The 17,815-nt window shown below is 41.7% G+C and overlaps 1 protein-coding gene across 3 annotated transcripts; it reads left to right on the forward strand.

Annotated features, from left to right (window-relative positions):
- The first annotated feature begins 123 nt into the window (after positions 1 to 123).
- On the forward strand, positions 124 to 17,775 carry LOC138185148 (myosin-9). 3 transcript variants are annotated; one of them, XM_069123858.1, is made up of 7 exons: positions 124 to 247; positions 412 to 2,594; positions 12,173 to 12,281; positions 15,326 to 15,658; positions 15,744 to 15,976; positions 16,092 to 16,409; positions 16,501 to 17,775. In XM_069123858.1, exons 2-7 carry the CDS (start codon positions 2,299 to 2,301, stop codon positions 16,724 to 16,726), a joined length of 1,515 nt encoding a protein of 504 aa, XP_068979959.1. In that variant the 5' UTR covers positions 124 to 247; positions 412 to 2,298; the 3' UTR covers positions 16,727 to 17,775. The 3 variants fall into 3 exon arrangements, with proteins under 3 accessions (XP_068979959.1, XP_068979966.1, XP_068979976.1); XM_069123865.1 differs by having other exon boundaries at positions 16,092 to 16,431; positions 16,501 to 16,683; XM_069123875.1 differs by lacking the exons at positions 124 to 247; positions 412 to 2,594 and adding an exon at positions 11,217 to 11,654.
- The last annotated feature ends 40 nt before the right edge of the window (positions 17,776 to 17,815 follow it).

Raw genomic sequence — 17,815 nt, forward strand, 5'->3', positions numbered from 1 at the left:
CCATCTATGCTATAAGCAACAATACAATCAATGTTCCAAAATCTAGAACATGTGTAGGCGTAGGCAAATAATATCTGTTAATCATAGTAAGAAAATGAGTCTTATATGTATACTATCGTTTGATTAAGTTAGAATTTTTGCGATTATCTACCACCGAAATATTCCATCACACATCCTGAATGAATTTTTCACTTTTCGAATTTTCATAAATTTCGAATTTAGTATCAACTTGTCAACTTGTAAGTAGGTAAGTAAAACCGTATTGTACTTTATGTAATATTTTTTGTTTTAACGGTATTGATCTCGTAAAAGCACAAACAGATAGCAATGTTTACTCCACCTTTAGATTATTTCGATATTTGTACGATATTTTGTATTTGATGTAGTTTTTACGAATTTCTACGTTCATAGATCACCCTACCATGAAACCACTGTTTACGGTGGGGGTTCTTCTGCCTGTGCAAGTACCAGAGATTTCCTCTCTGTAAGTACCAATTGCTAACGCTTATTCTAGGAAATACATATATAGGGAAATTACATTCATAACTTTGCCAACCATGGAAGTCGGTAAAGCAACATCAAAATTTTGGACGTTGACCGAAGTATTGTAACCTGTATAACTTTTAATAAGTTTGATAATCCCAATCATGATGAACATTCATAGTATTATATTGTTACAGTATTGTTTGTACAAATGATTGAACGATTCAACAATCTCATGCTTTATTTTCATCGCAGTGTAACATATTTTTTTTCACGAGACAATGCAAAGCATACGCGATATTTAAACAGAGACTAACCTCCCTTTCGTTAAGGCCACATTATATGCAAAATTGCGGGGAACGAAGAAATAGAACGTTTAAAACGATTGAGAACACTAGACGTCATGTCGTGATCATTTCAATGGCTTTAATGAAATTGCGCGTCAGTTTTGAAAAGAACGATTATAAAATCGTAAAATATCTACCTGGAAGAAAATTAAAGGGAGAAGGTTAAAGGATTTTGTACCTGCGACCCGTCATGTGACCCGTTTTCATCAGAGGGACGTTTATTGGTCAATGCCAGCTTATATCTCTAACGGACGCGCAAGAGCGCAGGTATATCCTTTCTCGTATGCCCCTTCTTTGCGAAAGGATAAAGCGGCTTCGTCGGTTCCCGTTACGGCAGACTTTGGTCGCAGTTCGTGAAAGAAAGGTGGAACGGCAGAAAAATCTACGAACGAGCACAGTGTGCGGAAGGATCGTGTGAAGTAAAATTGTTATTGTGCAAAGTGGACGCTCCCAGGTACTTGTGTGCATCGTGTTTACCGCGCATGGTCTGTCCAGAAGAACCACCCTTCTTTTTCTAATTACTTTAATTACAAAGAGCAGAATAATCGTCGTGTGCTACGTGTCTGGTGTTTTTTTAAAAGATACGGTACAACAATATTCATAGAATCGAGTAAAAATGGCGGCTTGAATCTGATCGGCGATTAGATTCGTGGATTGTTTCGTGACCGACAGATCTTTGCGCGATCGTCGAAACGTGGATTCGTCCATGACGAGGATACGTCCTGTTGATCCTGTTAATAGTATCTCGACGTGATACCTGGCAACTCGTAGGAACACGTTCGAATGGAAGTCAATCGAAGGAAGAGAAGAAACCAAAAAAGTGGCGCGATCGGTGATATGTTCGGTAATACGCGTACCAACGTGCGAATATACGTAACGGATAGTTGACGCAAAAGTCCGTTACCCTCAGTGGTATTTGATGCTTGGTCGACGTGCGCGTGTTCATACTGGAGATCGAGAAAGTGTGTAGCGGCGATTTAACGTTAGACGAGCGTTATCGTTTGCTTCGACGATTATGCTATCCTCTTGTGAAAAGATTGTAAAAAGAAACGTCGAAGAGAAATCACTTGGTGTGAAAGATCGAGCGATGAACTAGAACGCAAAGAAGGCGATAGGAATTCTGGTTGGCCGCGAACGAAGAAGGAATCGGAGGACGTGCGCTCTCGTGGAAGTGGAAGAGAAGCGCGCCAAGTGGAAGGAGCAACGGAGCAACGGTGGCGAAACAGGAGCGAAAGAGAGAAAATATCTCGGAGATGAAAATCGGTGGATCGCGGTTCTCTAGGGAGTCGACTAAAAGGTAGTAAGAGGAGGCCAGTCCGGATGGGAGTAGCGAGGACTAGATCGTAGTCGGTTCCTTCGGGCTGTCTAGGTCGTCGTGGCAACGAGAACGAAGGAAAAGAGGACGACCGCATCTAACCGGGTCGCGGTCGTGGAAAAATCGAGCGTGCTACGGTGATTCGGTGGAAGGATGACGACAACCACCGGAAGATACGGTGCTATGGAAATGAGACATTCCAGGAGCGAGGATTTACTCGGTGTGATCTCCGGCTCGCGATCTCCGAGTCCAAACGTGCCTCTGCCTAGTACCGCCTCCGAGGACGACCTTATTGCGGCCAGCGCCCTCCACGAGGCCACTGACTCCACCATAAAACCACCGTGTCCCTTGTTGTCCTCGAGGGTTGCCGGACCGGCGGGTTTTCCAGCGGATCGTATCGATCCAGAGGATTCCATCCGAGACATCGTCACTGAAAATGATCTCTACAGGTTCGTACACGTTTCACCTTTTCTTCCTTCGATCCTTTATTCTGTGCAATTAGATCGGGTAAGGTTGCTGGTCGCTATCGTGCGTGACAATTTATATTAATGCAGAACTAGCTTCCTGTTAGAACATTCTTTGTTTCGTTTACGTAACTTGAAATAAAAAGAAACGTTTCAGAATGATTCGATCGATAGTCGACGAGGCAACTTCTTTCCGAGGTTCCTTCCCAAGCAAATTTTTCTTTGAATACTTTCTGTATTTTGATATCACTTTTCTCGTCGGCGCGGTGTTTGCACATTTTGTTCTTTTTTTTTTTTTTTTCTTTTATTTTTCGTCAGTCGATACTTTTATGCCACACGTATTGATACGTTTCGTGAACATCGATCTCTCGACTTTACCTATTGACGTAGCACGCTATATATTTAAGTCAATGATATCACCGATTTTTATCTTTAAGCTATTGGTTTTTGTCGAAAGTCGTAAATAAACGGTCCGATATCGGACGCATGTTTTTAGCTTACTATCTTTTCCTGAAACGAGTCGCTTCGATTCCTACTTTCCTCGACCAAAAGATAGAGGTCGTGTACGAGCGAATACTCGAACCGTATAATAAGCGCACCGATAAAAGCGATCGAAATGGAAGAAACCAAGGATTCCAATGAAATACTCATGTACCGGCTTCTCGATAATTTACGACCCGAGGAGCTCGTTTCGAAGCTAATATTACTAGATTTGCAAGTGCCGCGGGCGCGAGATCCGGGACTACGGGATATGTATGTTAACTATAAACGTAGACGAGCTTTACGAGATTTCCTATGCTTCGCAACGATGCCTAAAACATTAAATGCGTAATATCCGTATTCGTATTAACGCCGATGTTCCACCCCAGCAGACTATAAAATTATTGCTCTGTTTATCGGTTTAGACAAGAGAGAGTTTAAAACTTGAAAAAAGATATGTAGCTGCGCGATTCAATTTCTTTTTCGATAATTAATCGCACAGATTTCTACATCGTTAGTAATTTTCCACTACCCGTAATTAATACGCTTTTGTCGAATTCTCGAAACACGGGATTACCGATTTAATTTGGTTGAATATTTTCGATTTCAATCTACGCGATTTGGAAGAATTAGTTAAAGTAAGATTAAGACGAGTTAAAGCGGTTAGATGTTCTTACGACAGAAACGATTAAAGCATATCTCTTCGCGAATAATCAAAATACTTAGAAACGATCTCGAGAATTTTGCGAACGTGCTTTTACGAAAGGCAGCGACGACGAATTTGTTCGATTTATCACGCACAGCATAAATCTTAAATCGTTGATCGGAACGCGTACACGTAAATGCGCGCGGAAGAGGAAAGATCGTTTCCGGTTCGCCTCGTCGCGTCGCGTCGCGTTATGTCGCATGTAGTTCGATTTAGTCGATGACGTCGAATCATTGACAAACTATTCGAACTATCTGATTCGTAGACGCGCGCACGCAGCAGACACGCAACGTGTTTAAAAACGGAAAGCGAGGAGCGTTTCATTTTTAATGAAGAAGGAGCGGCTTCCGTAGAATAGCGCGAGACGGTCTCAATGAAAACGGCTTCGAAGAAAATTACGAACGATTCCGGAGTGGAGCCAGCGGGCGTCCACTTAAAACGCGATTTAATCAATGCAATTAATCAGCTCGCCTCGGTTTCAACAACTTCAGTAATTTTGTCTGTAATTAGAGAGATAGCCGCGCTTCTTTTACCCTCGTTACTTATAAGACAAACTGCGATGATTAATCATAAGCGCGAGCACGAATTCTTTTTTTCTTTTCCGTTAGGTATTTCTTTTTTTATCGCTCGGAAAGAAATTTATTCTCTCGAAAGATGCTTGGAAACAGATACCGAATATTTCACGCGCAATGCACGTTCAATGGTAAAAATACGAATCGTGAATAGGTTAAAAATAACTTTCATTTTTGGCAACACGACGCCCCATGCTAACCTCCTATCACAGTCGTCATTTGTATATGCTACAGAATATATATTCACGCATTAAACGATTCGCATACGTACTAAAACAGTACTGTCAGCCATTATGATTTTAAACTTTGGCATGTCTCATCGATATCTGGTCGATGATCTAACCTCTTAAATAACGATACAATTTTAATAGTGATATTAACGTGTAATATCGCATAAAATTCACACGTATTTTTATTAGAGAGCTGTCAGCCATTATGATTTTAAACTTTGGCATGTTTCATCGATATCTGGTCGATGACCTAACCTCTCAAATAACGATACAATTTTAATAGTGATATGAACGTGTAATATCGCATAAAATTCACACGTATTTTTATTCGAGAGGCTTCCTCATCGAGTTGACAACATTGAAGGAAAAAGCACGAGTTCCAGTTCTACCGGTATCGTTTCGATCAGCTAAATATATGTAGGTATCGGAATCGACGATCAACGAGTTCTCCGATGCGTAACCGTTGACTCGTGCCCCTCCGATGTCGAGCGCCATCGGTTGGCTCTTCAGGCATTGTGCAGAAAAGAACACAGCTAAAGATAGCGATATATTTGAGAGCAGTTTCTCCGTCTTCGTTATCCTTCCATTGTGTATCGTCCACGTCAACCGAAATACATACGTACATACGTATTACAATAAAAATAGGATCGAGTCCCGGAGAAGCGAATAAAGTAAAAGCATTCGCTTTCTAATTCCATTTTCCTCGAGCTTTTGCAAACCCATTTTTCTCCATCTCTTCAATTTCCCATCGATGAAACGATTCTGTCATTATATTGTAAATGTACCAATTAAGATATATAAGTCACAGCGACCAATTTAAGAAATTAGTCTGTGGTCTGCAAAGGGGTAACCTTGTCACTTGCGAAATAAAGAAACGCGGTGTGAGGCTGTCTTTATTTAGATTTTCGAGATATCCAACGGCGATCGTTATATACAGGCGAATTGCTTGGAAACTTTGCTCGTTAACTTTGAGATTAACGAAAAGAAGCATTGGAATCCGGTTTCTTCTTTTTTCTTTTTTTTTTTCTTTTGGCAAGATTTATTGATATCACGGTATTTACTTGTTTATTCGTGAAAAAAAGATGTGGCTAGCTAACTACTATGTACGTGGTTATTTAATTCGTTGCAGAATAGGTACATACCGTGAAAATGTACTGTACCATTTAGAGTTTAGTGTATTTTAAAGGAACGAGGCTAGCTTCTAGGTCTTAGCGGGTAACGGTCGGAAAATAATTCCGCCTTGCTGTTGTGTTTCTCTCGCTGAGTTGGCTAGCGTTAATACCAATTCCATATACATTTCTACGGTTAAATAATTAACCGTGCGTAGTTAAGCTGTTAAACCGCGGAGTTTAATTTCAAAAATCCCTTTCGCGTTGCGTAGTTAAAATCAAGCAAGGACGAGTACACGCATCGAACGTAGGGCAAATGTTCCTATCATCAATTTTTGGGAAGAAACACGATCCATTGTTGAAAAAGGCATCGCTATTAAGAACTTAAAAATTGCCAAAAAATGATAAAGTACACGAATGGGGATACATTGGGGAAAATAATCAACTCAATTTAGAAAAAGCGATACATTGTACACAGCATAACCGATATACCAAAGAGAATAATCAAATGATTTTTCTTCTATAAAATACAGAACAAGTTTGCCGAAGGTATAAAGGAAATATACCACTAAATGTCCTTTGTATTACTTTTTACCGAAATTTTCAGTTCTTACAGTAAGTGGCAATTTTTTCTTTCACACGACGAGTATACACGTCAACCGAAACGAAATAAAGTTGTGGATTGACGTGTATACACGTCGAACGCAGTTAACCGGTTAAGTTAGTCGTTCCACATAGACGATTGGAATAGTTGCAATTAACAAATCGTTGGAAATTAAACGGCACGAATGTAGTTCGTTACAGAGCTGCGTTAACATTTAATGTCGTGTTCCATGGTTTATCATTTATTTATTAATTCCATTTTTATATTTTATTTTTATCGATAAACAGGAAGTACGAATTATTCGAGAACAAATCTTTTTACCAATGTCGTGACGATAGGTACGATGTTTCGTTCTGCTTGCTTAATAAACAAATTTCACCAGAGTTTCCGAAAAGACGCGTTTCTTCGCTTTCTTTCGCTAACGCACATCGCGAAGTAGAGTAGATATTCGATCTCCTAGCAAAAAACACACACCGCTCGGGGCAAAAAAAGAAAAGAAACGAGCATAACACGCCCTTTTGTGGTTACTGCACCATTTTTGGTCGCGACGATACACATCGTCGTTAACCCTTTCACTGGAATACTTGGCTTAGAAAGTCGCTGGAAAATCGTTATTATGCAAACTGTTCGAAGCGCTGCTCGTGATAAACGGTAGCCTAATTCGTACGCCAATTTCTCCATCGACGAATGACCCGATTACGAGAGACGCAAACCGAAAATTCTTTATTGTCCCAGCTTTACTGGGTCGCTTCGCTTACTCTCGTGTTATGCAACACGCGTGTACTCGCCAACAATACGTGCAATTTCCCTTGTCGGCGAAACACACCGAATGTCGCCACGCGAATACGCGTCCAGATTTCTCGCTTCTTTTTGTGAGCTGCGTATCGACGAAAGTTTCCATTTGAATAGACGTGTGGCACATTGGGCTGTGAGCCAAATTTGCAACTGTATGGCAGCCTCTGGTTGCAAGATGTATCGAGATCCTAAATTAAAACTTCGTGTAATATCCATCGATGGAGGAGACAGAGACTCGTACAGCAAGCAGTGTTCTTTGTAATGGCCACTGATTTTTTCTATAAGAACTGAACCAAGATTTGCTATGTCACTGCGACGAGAGAAGGAAAAGAGAGAAGAATAGAAAAGGAAGGGAAAGTGCGTTTCGTCCGGAACAGCTAACGAATGCTTTCCAGAATTATGTTTTTCCACGTGTATCTCTGTGTTGGTACTCGTAGAAAAGTCGCCATGTATTTCATGGGTTCCTCGTTTCTAATATTCCCTTAATATTAACACATTGTTGATCGGTCACGAGTTAACTCGTGTTTTCATGGCCAAACATTATGTTTCATGGCCGAGCGTAAACTCGTGATGCGCTTTTTTCGCATCAGCGTTAGACCACGTCTTAGAAAAAATAGTCACTGGTATAAAAACAAATCCGACTATAGCGTGTAGAGTATGCTTTTCAAAATGAAAACGCAGCGAAACTAGATATATTTGCAAAAGCTGTTATGTACCATTACACGTAGGTGATTGTTACACTGTTTATCATACGAAAAAGAAATATTAAAAGTTGAATAATAAATAAAATTTATATTGTTTTACTTCCACATCCAATTACGAAATAACAGACAGTGACATGAGATAAATTCTCAGTAAAATTGCCGGTCAACAATGTGTTAAGGCATTAAATAAATGGTTACGACATTTGCAGTAATTAATGCGTAAAGCGTGCGGATCAAAACCTGAAATCTATAAAAGTTCTGCTAACCGAGTATGCGAAGGTACACGGGAAAATATTTTTGCAACCTGGTGGCATTTCAAGTTAACACGTCGAATGGCATGAGGGTCACCGGTGACCTCAGTGAGATAAATTCATTAATGATGATTATAATGATGATTACCGTAACATATCTCTTGTAGGTTATTTCAACATATTTCATATGTATCGCATAATAAAAAATTCATCGTGGCGCCACGGTCAAACCTTGTAAAACTGGTTTGACATTCTACGTGTTAAACATCCGTCATCGTAAGGTTCACAGAAAAACGTATTATGGTCGGTATATTTCAGGAGAATTCTATTTAATTTTTACGCCTATGGTCGTTACAAGCGCTAAGGTGTATTGAACTGTGTGCCAACTGATCCTTGGCCTTTAACCAGTTAGCTGTTGCGACCTCTTTGAAAAGTGTGTACCTAAAATGTGTGGGGAAAAGTAAGCGATGACGAGTATACTCGTCAAACACAATGTGGCTGTTATAATATGGAATTAAATTATAACGAAATGATTGCTTTATTTTTTCATTTTATTATCGACAGGGCTCGTCATCAACACGAAATATTGTCATTTCTTCGTGACGAGTGTACTCGTCAAAGCTGGCTAACTGGTTAATACTACGGTCCACGCGAATTAAGCTCAGAGAGGGTTAAATCCGGGAACAAATTGACGATACAAATGTTTTTGCATGTCGGAGAATGACCCAGGCTAGGGCCGAGGCGTTTGGTGAGCCTCCTTCGGAGTCGGCCATCATGACCTTATCCCGCGTACTTGAACTCGTATTCCGTGAGCAAGCACTCCAGACGCGACAATCAAAGACGGTAACTACACTCGCGATAATCGAATTGGTATCCCTATGTCCCTAACGAATCCGCGACCAACGAGATGCACTTACTCGGATCAGAAGGCGCGACTACCTTCGTAGGTGAGCTCTCCAGAATGAATGAATCTCGTCTCCATCATGCCACCGAGGGCAACTCTGATGCGGGTGTCTCCCAGGACACGAAATCATCGGACTCTCCCAGGATAGCCCTCGTTCTCGAAGTGAGGGAAGTTGACGTCGCTGTCTATTGGTCAACTTGAGACAAAGACTACTTGTCCGTTAGAAGCATCTTAATTACCAAAAAAAACCCAGGTTTTATAGCCGGTCCTAGGCTAACTGGACTTGTGCTGTGTACGTGCCTCAATATCTAATATTCCTTGTCCGAAGGAACTGTTAGCGTGTTTTACTGCCGGGTACCTCTATGGGTATCCTTTTAATGAGGGTCATACTATCGCTCCATGCCTTTTTTTCTAAATCGTACGCCCGTCCCGTTGGCCGCGGCTACGTTCGGCGACGGATGGTCGCCTTGGGTCTAGGCCCTATTATCGCAAATCAAACACGACTAGATCGAGTAACAGTACTTCACTCAACCACCCTCGTTACATGTTCATAGCTTTTTCCGAGGTTCCGGCGAGGGTTCTGGTGTCCTTTTCGTCTCCGACATGCATAATGCGATTTGGAACGATATTTGAAAGAAAGTAAACAACTTTGAAACAATTTTCCTTCGATGTTCCATAAACAAAATATCGATTAGACGAAAAAACACAACTTTTTCTTACATTTCGTTTTACGTCCCAGAAACTATCTGTAAGACTGCAGAAGTTTCAGTAGAAAGTTATGGCTAATAAAGTTTATTATCTGTAAAATGAGACCTGTTACGTTATGATAAGCATAATCGTTAGCTTGTAAATTAGTAACAAACGCGAAGAAATCCTTTTTTCTTCAATCGTTTACAACTTTAATCAAAATTGTCGATACAATGGTATGATCGTATGATTTCACACTTTAAATAATATTTAACAATGAAACAGATGTTACCAATCGTTTCCTTTTTTTTATACTTTTTCCATAAGTTACAATTTTTAGTTTCGTAAATGTTTTTCTGCCCTTTACGGGCATCCGATCAAAAAAGACCCACATGTAACGCAAACAATAAACTGCAAACAGACCTCATTCATTTCTTGATGTTTAATAGTTTAGAGAAACGCTTTTTTTTTAAATTACGTAAAATGACTGCAGCAATCGGTAGATCAAGTTCCACTACGATATAGTGAAAAATGCAAAAGTTGTATTTTAGTATTTGAATGATAATATTTTTGTTTACTTATATATCAAAATATAGGTCTTCCTATATAGCCTGTAAGCTCGGAGAATAAGAGAAATAAGCTTTTTATTGCAAATAAAAAATGTTCCGTTTGTCTTAGTATGAGTAGTACTCGTTTGTCACAGAGCCCCGACGGTTTGTGCGACTGTACGATTGCATCATTGTACCACAATTCTAACCGGAGCTTTACGACTGAGAAAAAATGGATTTCTTTGCGCTTTTTACTAATTTGCAACCTAACGATTGAGTTTATAATAACGTAGCAGGTCGCATTTTACAGATAACAAATTTTATTAACTTTCCGCCGAAACTTTTTCACCTATGACAAATAGTTTCCAAGACATAAAACGAAATATAAGAAAGACTGGTGTATTTTTCGTTTATGAAAAATTTCGCTTATTTTGTACTGCGTATCGTTCTGAATTGTCTCTGAAATAATATGCATTCGACTAGACTACTATTTACTACTACTACTACTGCTACTATATTTCTGCGGCCATCGTGGACTATTTTGTGGTCGGACAAAGGTTCACCAATAGTCACTTTCTCTAAAATCATTTCTACCACGAACATTTTTCAGAATTCTCTTTCAGTAGCTGAATTGTTACTTGCTGTTACTTAGCCACATCCGCGAATTTTGTAGTTCTGGCTTAACAAAGAGAAACGAACTACCGTTCCACGATTCTACCAACGAAACCAAGAATCTTCGAAAACAATGTTCCCTCAGTGTGTGTTATCTTTGATATTTGATATTCGGACTTTCGACCGAATGGACGACTATCGTCAACAATCGAATCGTCTTGCCGAATATCCTGGAAACTGACGAATAATTCAGCTGCTGAACTGAATCTGACTCGGTTCAGCAGTTGAATCTGAACTTTTGTCCTCCGCTCGGTATATCCTTTGAAGGTGTGTGAGTTCGAAAGGCAGAACCCAAGATAATCGGTGGCTCGTATTGCGATCGGTACCTTCGACACTTGGCTAGAATTACATTGCGATATTTCAGTTTCACACGACGCTGGAGATTCGGTCCGGAAAGGCGTGACGGGCGGATTCTTGAAGAGCAGAGTAGAGACTGGCTGCGGGCTGGTTGGCAGGCAACCCGGAAGACAGGCAAAGATCGTTGTTGGATCTCGAAGCGGGAGCACCGCGCGTCTCGAGCAATCGTGAAAGCGAAAGTCTCGGAGAGAATGGACGAGCCGTTACACGGCAGTGCGAGTGTCAGTGAGTGAACCAGTCGAAGATAAAAAGAACCGGAGAGAGGAAGTTTCGGTGGAGGGCAACAGATTCGCAGCGATCAATAAGAAGAGAGAACGAGAGAGAGAGAGAGAGAGAAATCGATTGGCGAAGCAACTGCAAGCAACTTGCAGCTGACGAGCGCATCGGGTCGCATCAGACCCGACCGGGCCACGCCATGACCGAAAGGTCGGCTTCCTGCTCGCTAGCTTCTCGATGTCGCCGCGAATATCGCTCGTTACACGTGCAGCCTTCGCGTGGGACCTGAGCACACTTCCGGTTTCCAAACGGTAGATCTCTAACGAGAGATCTCGTCGACGACGAACTCAATCCGCTGCGGTTGATAGGCCAATAAGATTGTTGCGCATTCGGTGATACTGAAACGAGGCTGTCTATCTCAGAATCATTGTTCTGCCTGTGAATTATACCGGATTTTAATCGCCATTCGAATCTTCGTCCACGACAATGATAGAATCAGACTTGCTGGGTGAAACGTCTGAAACGTAGAGTTTCGTTTGATACGAATAAATGGGAATAAAATCGCGGATAGATATCACGCGATTGTATCATACGACTAGCATTTTTCCACGAAATTTTTCTTTCTTCCATTTGTTTAAACTTACTTTCACTCGCATCATTGTTCTCGGAAAATGATGAAAAATAAGGTACTCGAGATAGTAAATATTTAATATACTATCTGCTTTCAGGTTCGTGCTGTTCAAGCGTCACTATGATAAATATGTTGCTTTGGCGGCGAAATATGAGGAAGCCAAAGGTATCGCCTACTACTTGGAAGAACGTTATCACGAGGTGAAGGTACGTCGGATAAGCATTTTTAATTAATCGAACCTTGTCAAATGCAGATTCAGCCGATGATGAACGATAGAAATCGTTGGTTATTGTAATTCGAAAAATAGACAAATTTGCTGTTCCACACGGTACGGTCATAGATGGATGTAACGGAAAACGATATATATCTAGGTCGGTTTATTGGAGTAGTCGGCGAATCTAGCAAAAATATAACGCGTAGCACATTAAATATCGGATACGCGGAACTGGTAACCAATGAAACGTAACGAAGCCAAAGAAACGCCGTCGATCGTTTTCCCTATCGCGTAAAGAACGTACGTAGCATAATATACGTCAGAGTTTCGTAGATTCGATTCGAGTTCGCGCTACTTATCTTAATCTCGACAATTACGGAACTCTAGAAAAATCTACTGTAACCTTCGTTTTTTCCTAATTCTGTAGTAATCTATATCTCGATGAGAATAAAAATGGTTTCGCACGATAGCGGGCTGTTATCGCGACTTGAGCTTTGAGAGCCTCTGGCATAAGCAACGCGTATGTATAATTAATTCTCGAGACGGTTGCAACAAAGATCAGAGTCCTTCCGCGATCTTGTTAGTCTGTGCTCGATGGTATCTGTGGCCCCAGGCAGCTTGTACCGCGAGTGAAATCAACTTGCTCTCGCCTGTTGCAATATTATCCGTAAAAATGCGCGAGAGAAAACGGTCTTCTTGTACTACGCAGCTTATTTAGTATTTGCAAAAATGTATCGATAGATGTCACTGCCGTCGTTCGCCGGATGAGGAACATTTCGAGCGAGAAACGACTCGTTTCCTGTTCCTCTCGCAAGTTCCTGCGTTCATAAAAATTCTACTTCCCAATGAATATCTTGGTCCGCGATGACTGTTCAAGCTCCTTTTCTTTCTCTCTTTTTTCTTCTTTTTCCTGTCTTTGGAACGGTCGAATATTCCTGACAAAAAAGTTTTTGCGTGTGATTGTCGTGATCTGAAAAAACCGTACGCGGTACAGCTCGACGCGTTCCATTCTTTACACGTTCTCAATCCTGTTTGAATAGCCGATGCCAGTCGGTCAGTCACTGTAACCGTAGACATTGACAGACAGGATTTCCCATGTCGAGTGTCCGTTTGGCGTTCGTTTATGGCTCTCGTACGCTCTTTAAACTTTTCGAAGAAATTTGACGGCAGCTCTGTGACGAAACCTTCTCGCGGGAACAATCGGGAAACGGAAGGGGGTCGTTCCATCTTCGTGCGTACAGTGTTTTATCTAATTACGTGCTCCGGATTCGCGTTCCTCGAAATATCGACATGCAATTAACCGTCGCCTACAACTTTAACTGGCACGCCAAGGTTTAATTCGACTGTCGAGATTTGACCTCGATCGAAGGAAAAATAAGCGGAATGTAGGCTTCGTCCGACTAAATATGTACCTGCGATTAAATCGTTTCTAGAAGAAGTTGCGAAGAAACGATAAACTGAACCAGCGTAGCGTGATTTTTCCGTGACCGGCTGTAGAATCCAACCAGTCTGTAATATCGGGCAGGAATCAAAGATAGAAAAGAAAGTAAAAGGAAGAGACGAATTCGCGAAGTCTTTGGAGAAAAAAAGGTCTAAGAAATAGCGGAGGCATCGTGTCGCGTCTATAGACGCAGAGCAGGATAGCCGGAGGAAGGCCGTGTAAGTAGTACTTAGGTCGATTTCACCCGTGGGCACTGGTTTCCCCTTGGCCTTCTAGTGGATGCGCGTCAACTTGTACGTCTGCTTATGCACTGACCGCCAGAGAAAATTGACCGTGGTAAACCGTACGGTGGCAAAACCGCAGAGACAAAGCCGAGCAACGACGAGCGAATGGCAAAAAGTTCGCCGTGGAGAAGAAACGGTTACATTTCGTTACTCCGCTTTTCCCTCTGCGGTTTCGTATCTTGTCTTTCAACTCGTTCCTGCAGCGCCCCTCGTCTTCCTTCCTCTTGACTTTCTTCGCTTTCTTTCCAGCCAGTTTTTTCCGTAGCCTCTCTTTTCGTACCTTTCCTCGTTTAGTTTCGTTGCAGTAGAAGCCGCGAAACGGCCTGCCCCGAGCTGAGCTGGCTCGTACTACCGTTCATCAACCTCGTACCATCGACAGTCTAGTTTGGCCGCCTAAGCTGACCTACAATGTGGCATCTAGCGCGATGCTAGATGCGACTCAGCCGTAGGAGGGAGGTGCGGCCGAGGCGGCGTTATCGGCCGGATCACGTCATACCGCCGGCTCAGTTACCGATCTTCTACTCGGCTCGACTAGCAACGTCGAAACGTTCAATGACGAACTGGTCGTTCGTATGCGAAGCAACACGGAGGATCGATGATTTACGATTTAGTCGCACTTACGTAATCGGCCAAACGGCGAGAATAGATTCGCCACGCGTAGCAACGCAACGTAACGCATAGTCTAAGTACCGTGTTCGATCTATGAATAGCGTTTCTCCCGATGGTACCCTTGATACACGAACGTCATTTCGGTCGTATTTTAGCGGTAAACACGTCTTATCGAACTAATGTACGCTTTCAATATCCGTACATCCTACCCCGAGCACGATAGATTCGAATCTGGAGCTGCAAAATTGGTTCCGTAATAAACACCGATGGTGTTTGCATGTAGCCGTTTGCAGGCGCAACAGAGGCGTCCAAAAGCGGCGACCGTGAAATCAGATGCAGTGCTGGAAGCATTCGGACGCATTCTCTTTTTTAATTAGAATTATCTCCGTTAACGCTTGCCTGCGGACTCGTTCGCCTTATCGGTTGACAACCACTGCTACACGAATGTACCTCGTTGGTATTGTTCTCCAATCTATCTACGTTAGTTGTACAGACTCGAAAACAATCGTGACTCAGTCGATAAAAAGATGTAACTCGAAAGATAAGAGTTACCGAGATGACTTATCGAGTAAATATCAACGAATTTCTTGAACGAGTCGGTCTTAATCAAAGCAAGTTGAATTTAAGTTGCTGTTGAAACGAATTGGAAAGATCGGATTACGATAGAAACTCGTGTAATACAAAATTGTCCGGTTGTTTCAGGCTGAAAGGGACAAGTTAGAGGAGACTCGACGGTCGTTGGAGAAGCGACTGGAGGGTTGCGAAGCAGAACTCCGAGGCAAGGAGGACGAGCTGTTCCTGCAACTGGAACGAAGCCTTCGTCTGGAGGAAGAGGTGGAGAGAGCTAAAACCGAACGCGATAGTTGCATAGCTGCTAAGGATCGGCTGGAGAGGCAACGGGAAGTAGCTTTGCGCCGTCTGCAGATGCAACTGGCGCAAAACGAGATTACTAGGCAAACTCTTGAACGAGCTCGCCAGGACGTTGTCAAACAGGCTACTGTTATTCGTGCCGAACGTGATGCTCTTGAAAGAGAGGTAATGATAATTCGAGCAACAGCATCTGTTTCGATGAAGACGATCTATGCTATAATGTCATATTGTGTATATTCTGCGTCTCTAGAATGAAGTTTTAAAAGAGAAGCTGCGTATAGAACAGGGAGAATTAGGAGAGGAAAGGCGTAGACGAGAAGAAGGTGTCGCAGCGCTGACTCGAGAAACGATTACGTTGAGACACGCCGCGAGACATCTTCGTGCAGCGACTCTACACGCTACGTCTTGCCGCCGTCGACGACGGTGTTCCGTTTGTTTATACGCGAGGCGCACTTTTGCCGAGATCGATGATTATCGCGACGAGTAAGTGGATCGAACCTAGAAAAAACACTAGTATCTATAAACAGACCAGCCCCGATAGTCGATAACGAAGAAAAAGCTTTTATCTTTACACTTATCAAATTTCCAAATGTTTCAGTGGAAATCTTTTCAAGTGCCTTCAAGCGCCGCTGCAGGATCTACGTACCTGGTTGCGACCTAGCACAACGTCCACGACATCGATGTCACGTGGACAGAGGACCAGTTCACCGTTGGCCGATCGAGAAATAAGTTTCATCGACGATTCCAGCGTCGACAGTAGCCCCGGTGGAAGCAATGCTAGCAGCAGCAGTACCACAAGTAGTAACAGCGCGTCCGACGATGAAGCATATCCGAGTACTCCTGTTGCTGAAATATCGCTTTCATCGGCTAACTCGAGCGCTCCAGCTACGGCTAGAGCCTTTTCATCCGATTCAGGGTTCGTCTTGATATTTCACCAAGTTCGTGTACCTTCTAGTTACGTAAGAAATAACGAAACATTATTCGCAATAAATTTTCACGTTATTCAGGTTTTCTTCGGAAATCGGAGATCGAAGATCACGATGTTATGAAAATGGAGGTAGTAGCACCAGCAGTAGCAGTGGCAAAAGCAGGAAAATTAGCGAGTCGCTTAGTTGCAGCGAACCGGACGAACAGAGCACAACAGGATTTAGTCGATCGAGGTGGACCTCCTCGTTTCGCAAGTTACTTGGACGAAAACCAAAGACCAAGCCCACGCCTGACCGTTCCTCGTGAAAAGGCCAAGACTGAGAAGCACGTTGTCGTGCTTCGAACACGTAGTGCGAAATCACCGTGAAATTTAGTGCTCCCTCCCTTTTTCAGCTCCGTCATTGATCTATCGAGATTGTTCGCTTGATCGGTAAAACATTCCAAACGAATTTGTTTACTATTAAAGAAACAATTCGATACTGCCAGCATATTGATAGTAATACAATCCTGGATTTCTTCCTAGTAATAACATCGAATTAAAGACCACAAATTTCGAATTATATCGATATAGAAACTTATCCTCGCAAATGATCGTTACGGTCATTTTACTAGTAGTTCACTTTCTCATATCCAATATACCTTGGCTGAAGTTTCGGCTGTTAATACTCGTCACACTATGTAGGAATTGAAATTTCAACGGTTATTATTGCGAACGATCGATCAAATTCAACTAAAGCGTACGATATTAGGCAAAAGAACTCTGTTTACAATTATTGGAGTTGGGTCTGAAATTTCTAGGCATTTTGTTTCTTATTGGATTGTGAGTAAAATAACGTTATTATTTATGACGCGTTTTATCATCCTTACATTGTTATTGTTAGGGCGATTGTTGTTCTGCTAGTCAAAGAACGTATATATCGTAGACATATATGTATATAAATATATGTATGCATAACATACGTATATCCAAATCGATCGGTCGCAATTTTATTTGTTAGTTCGTAGAATTACAGATGTTCAAATCTGCAACTCACTTTAGTATCCAATGAAATTTTCAAGATGTTTGTAGCGAAACATCACTTGTGAAATTAAATATGTTTTTGTATACAATAATACATCAAAACCAAAAAGGCAATGTTCGCTTGGATAACAAGTTTCTTTTACGGGCTATTGTGTAACGTATACATGATAGGAACATTTGAATGAATTAGATTGGAATCGATAATACGTAAATGCATCCGATAATATGTCATTAATAATCGATTATCAAACACGTAACAACTTCGTATTCAGGGTAACAACAAATTTCTCTTAGAAATTTCATTTTAGTTATTAAACGAATAATTCAATAGCAACTATTACTGAATTTCTTTCTAAATTTTGCTTGTATGAAGT

Source organism: Bombus flavifrons, chromosome 1 (assembly GCF_040668555.2).
Source record: "Bombus flavifrons isolate JBK064 chromosome 1, iyBomFlav1_principal, whole genome shotgun sequence".
NCBI classification, from domain to species: Eukaryota; Metazoa; Arthropoda; class Insecta; order Hymenoptera; family Apidae; genus Bombus; species Bombus flavifrons.

What these genes read in the sequence shown, in the direction of transcription:
- LOC138185148 (XM_069123858.1), top strand. Translation starts at nt 2,299, where the DNA reads ATGACGACAACCACCGGAAGATACGGTGCTATGGAAATGAGACATTCC. An exon ending in AACGTTATCACGAGGTGAAG is followed by an intron (nt 12,282 to 15,325) that starts GTACGTCGGATA and finishes CGGTTGTTTCAG; the next exon opens with GCTGAAAGGGACAAGTTAGA. An exon ending in GTGATGCTCTTGAAAGAGAG is followed by an intron (nt 15,659 to 15,743) that starts GTAATGATAATT and finishes CTGCGTCTCTAG; the next exon opens with AATGAAGTTTTAAAAGAGAA.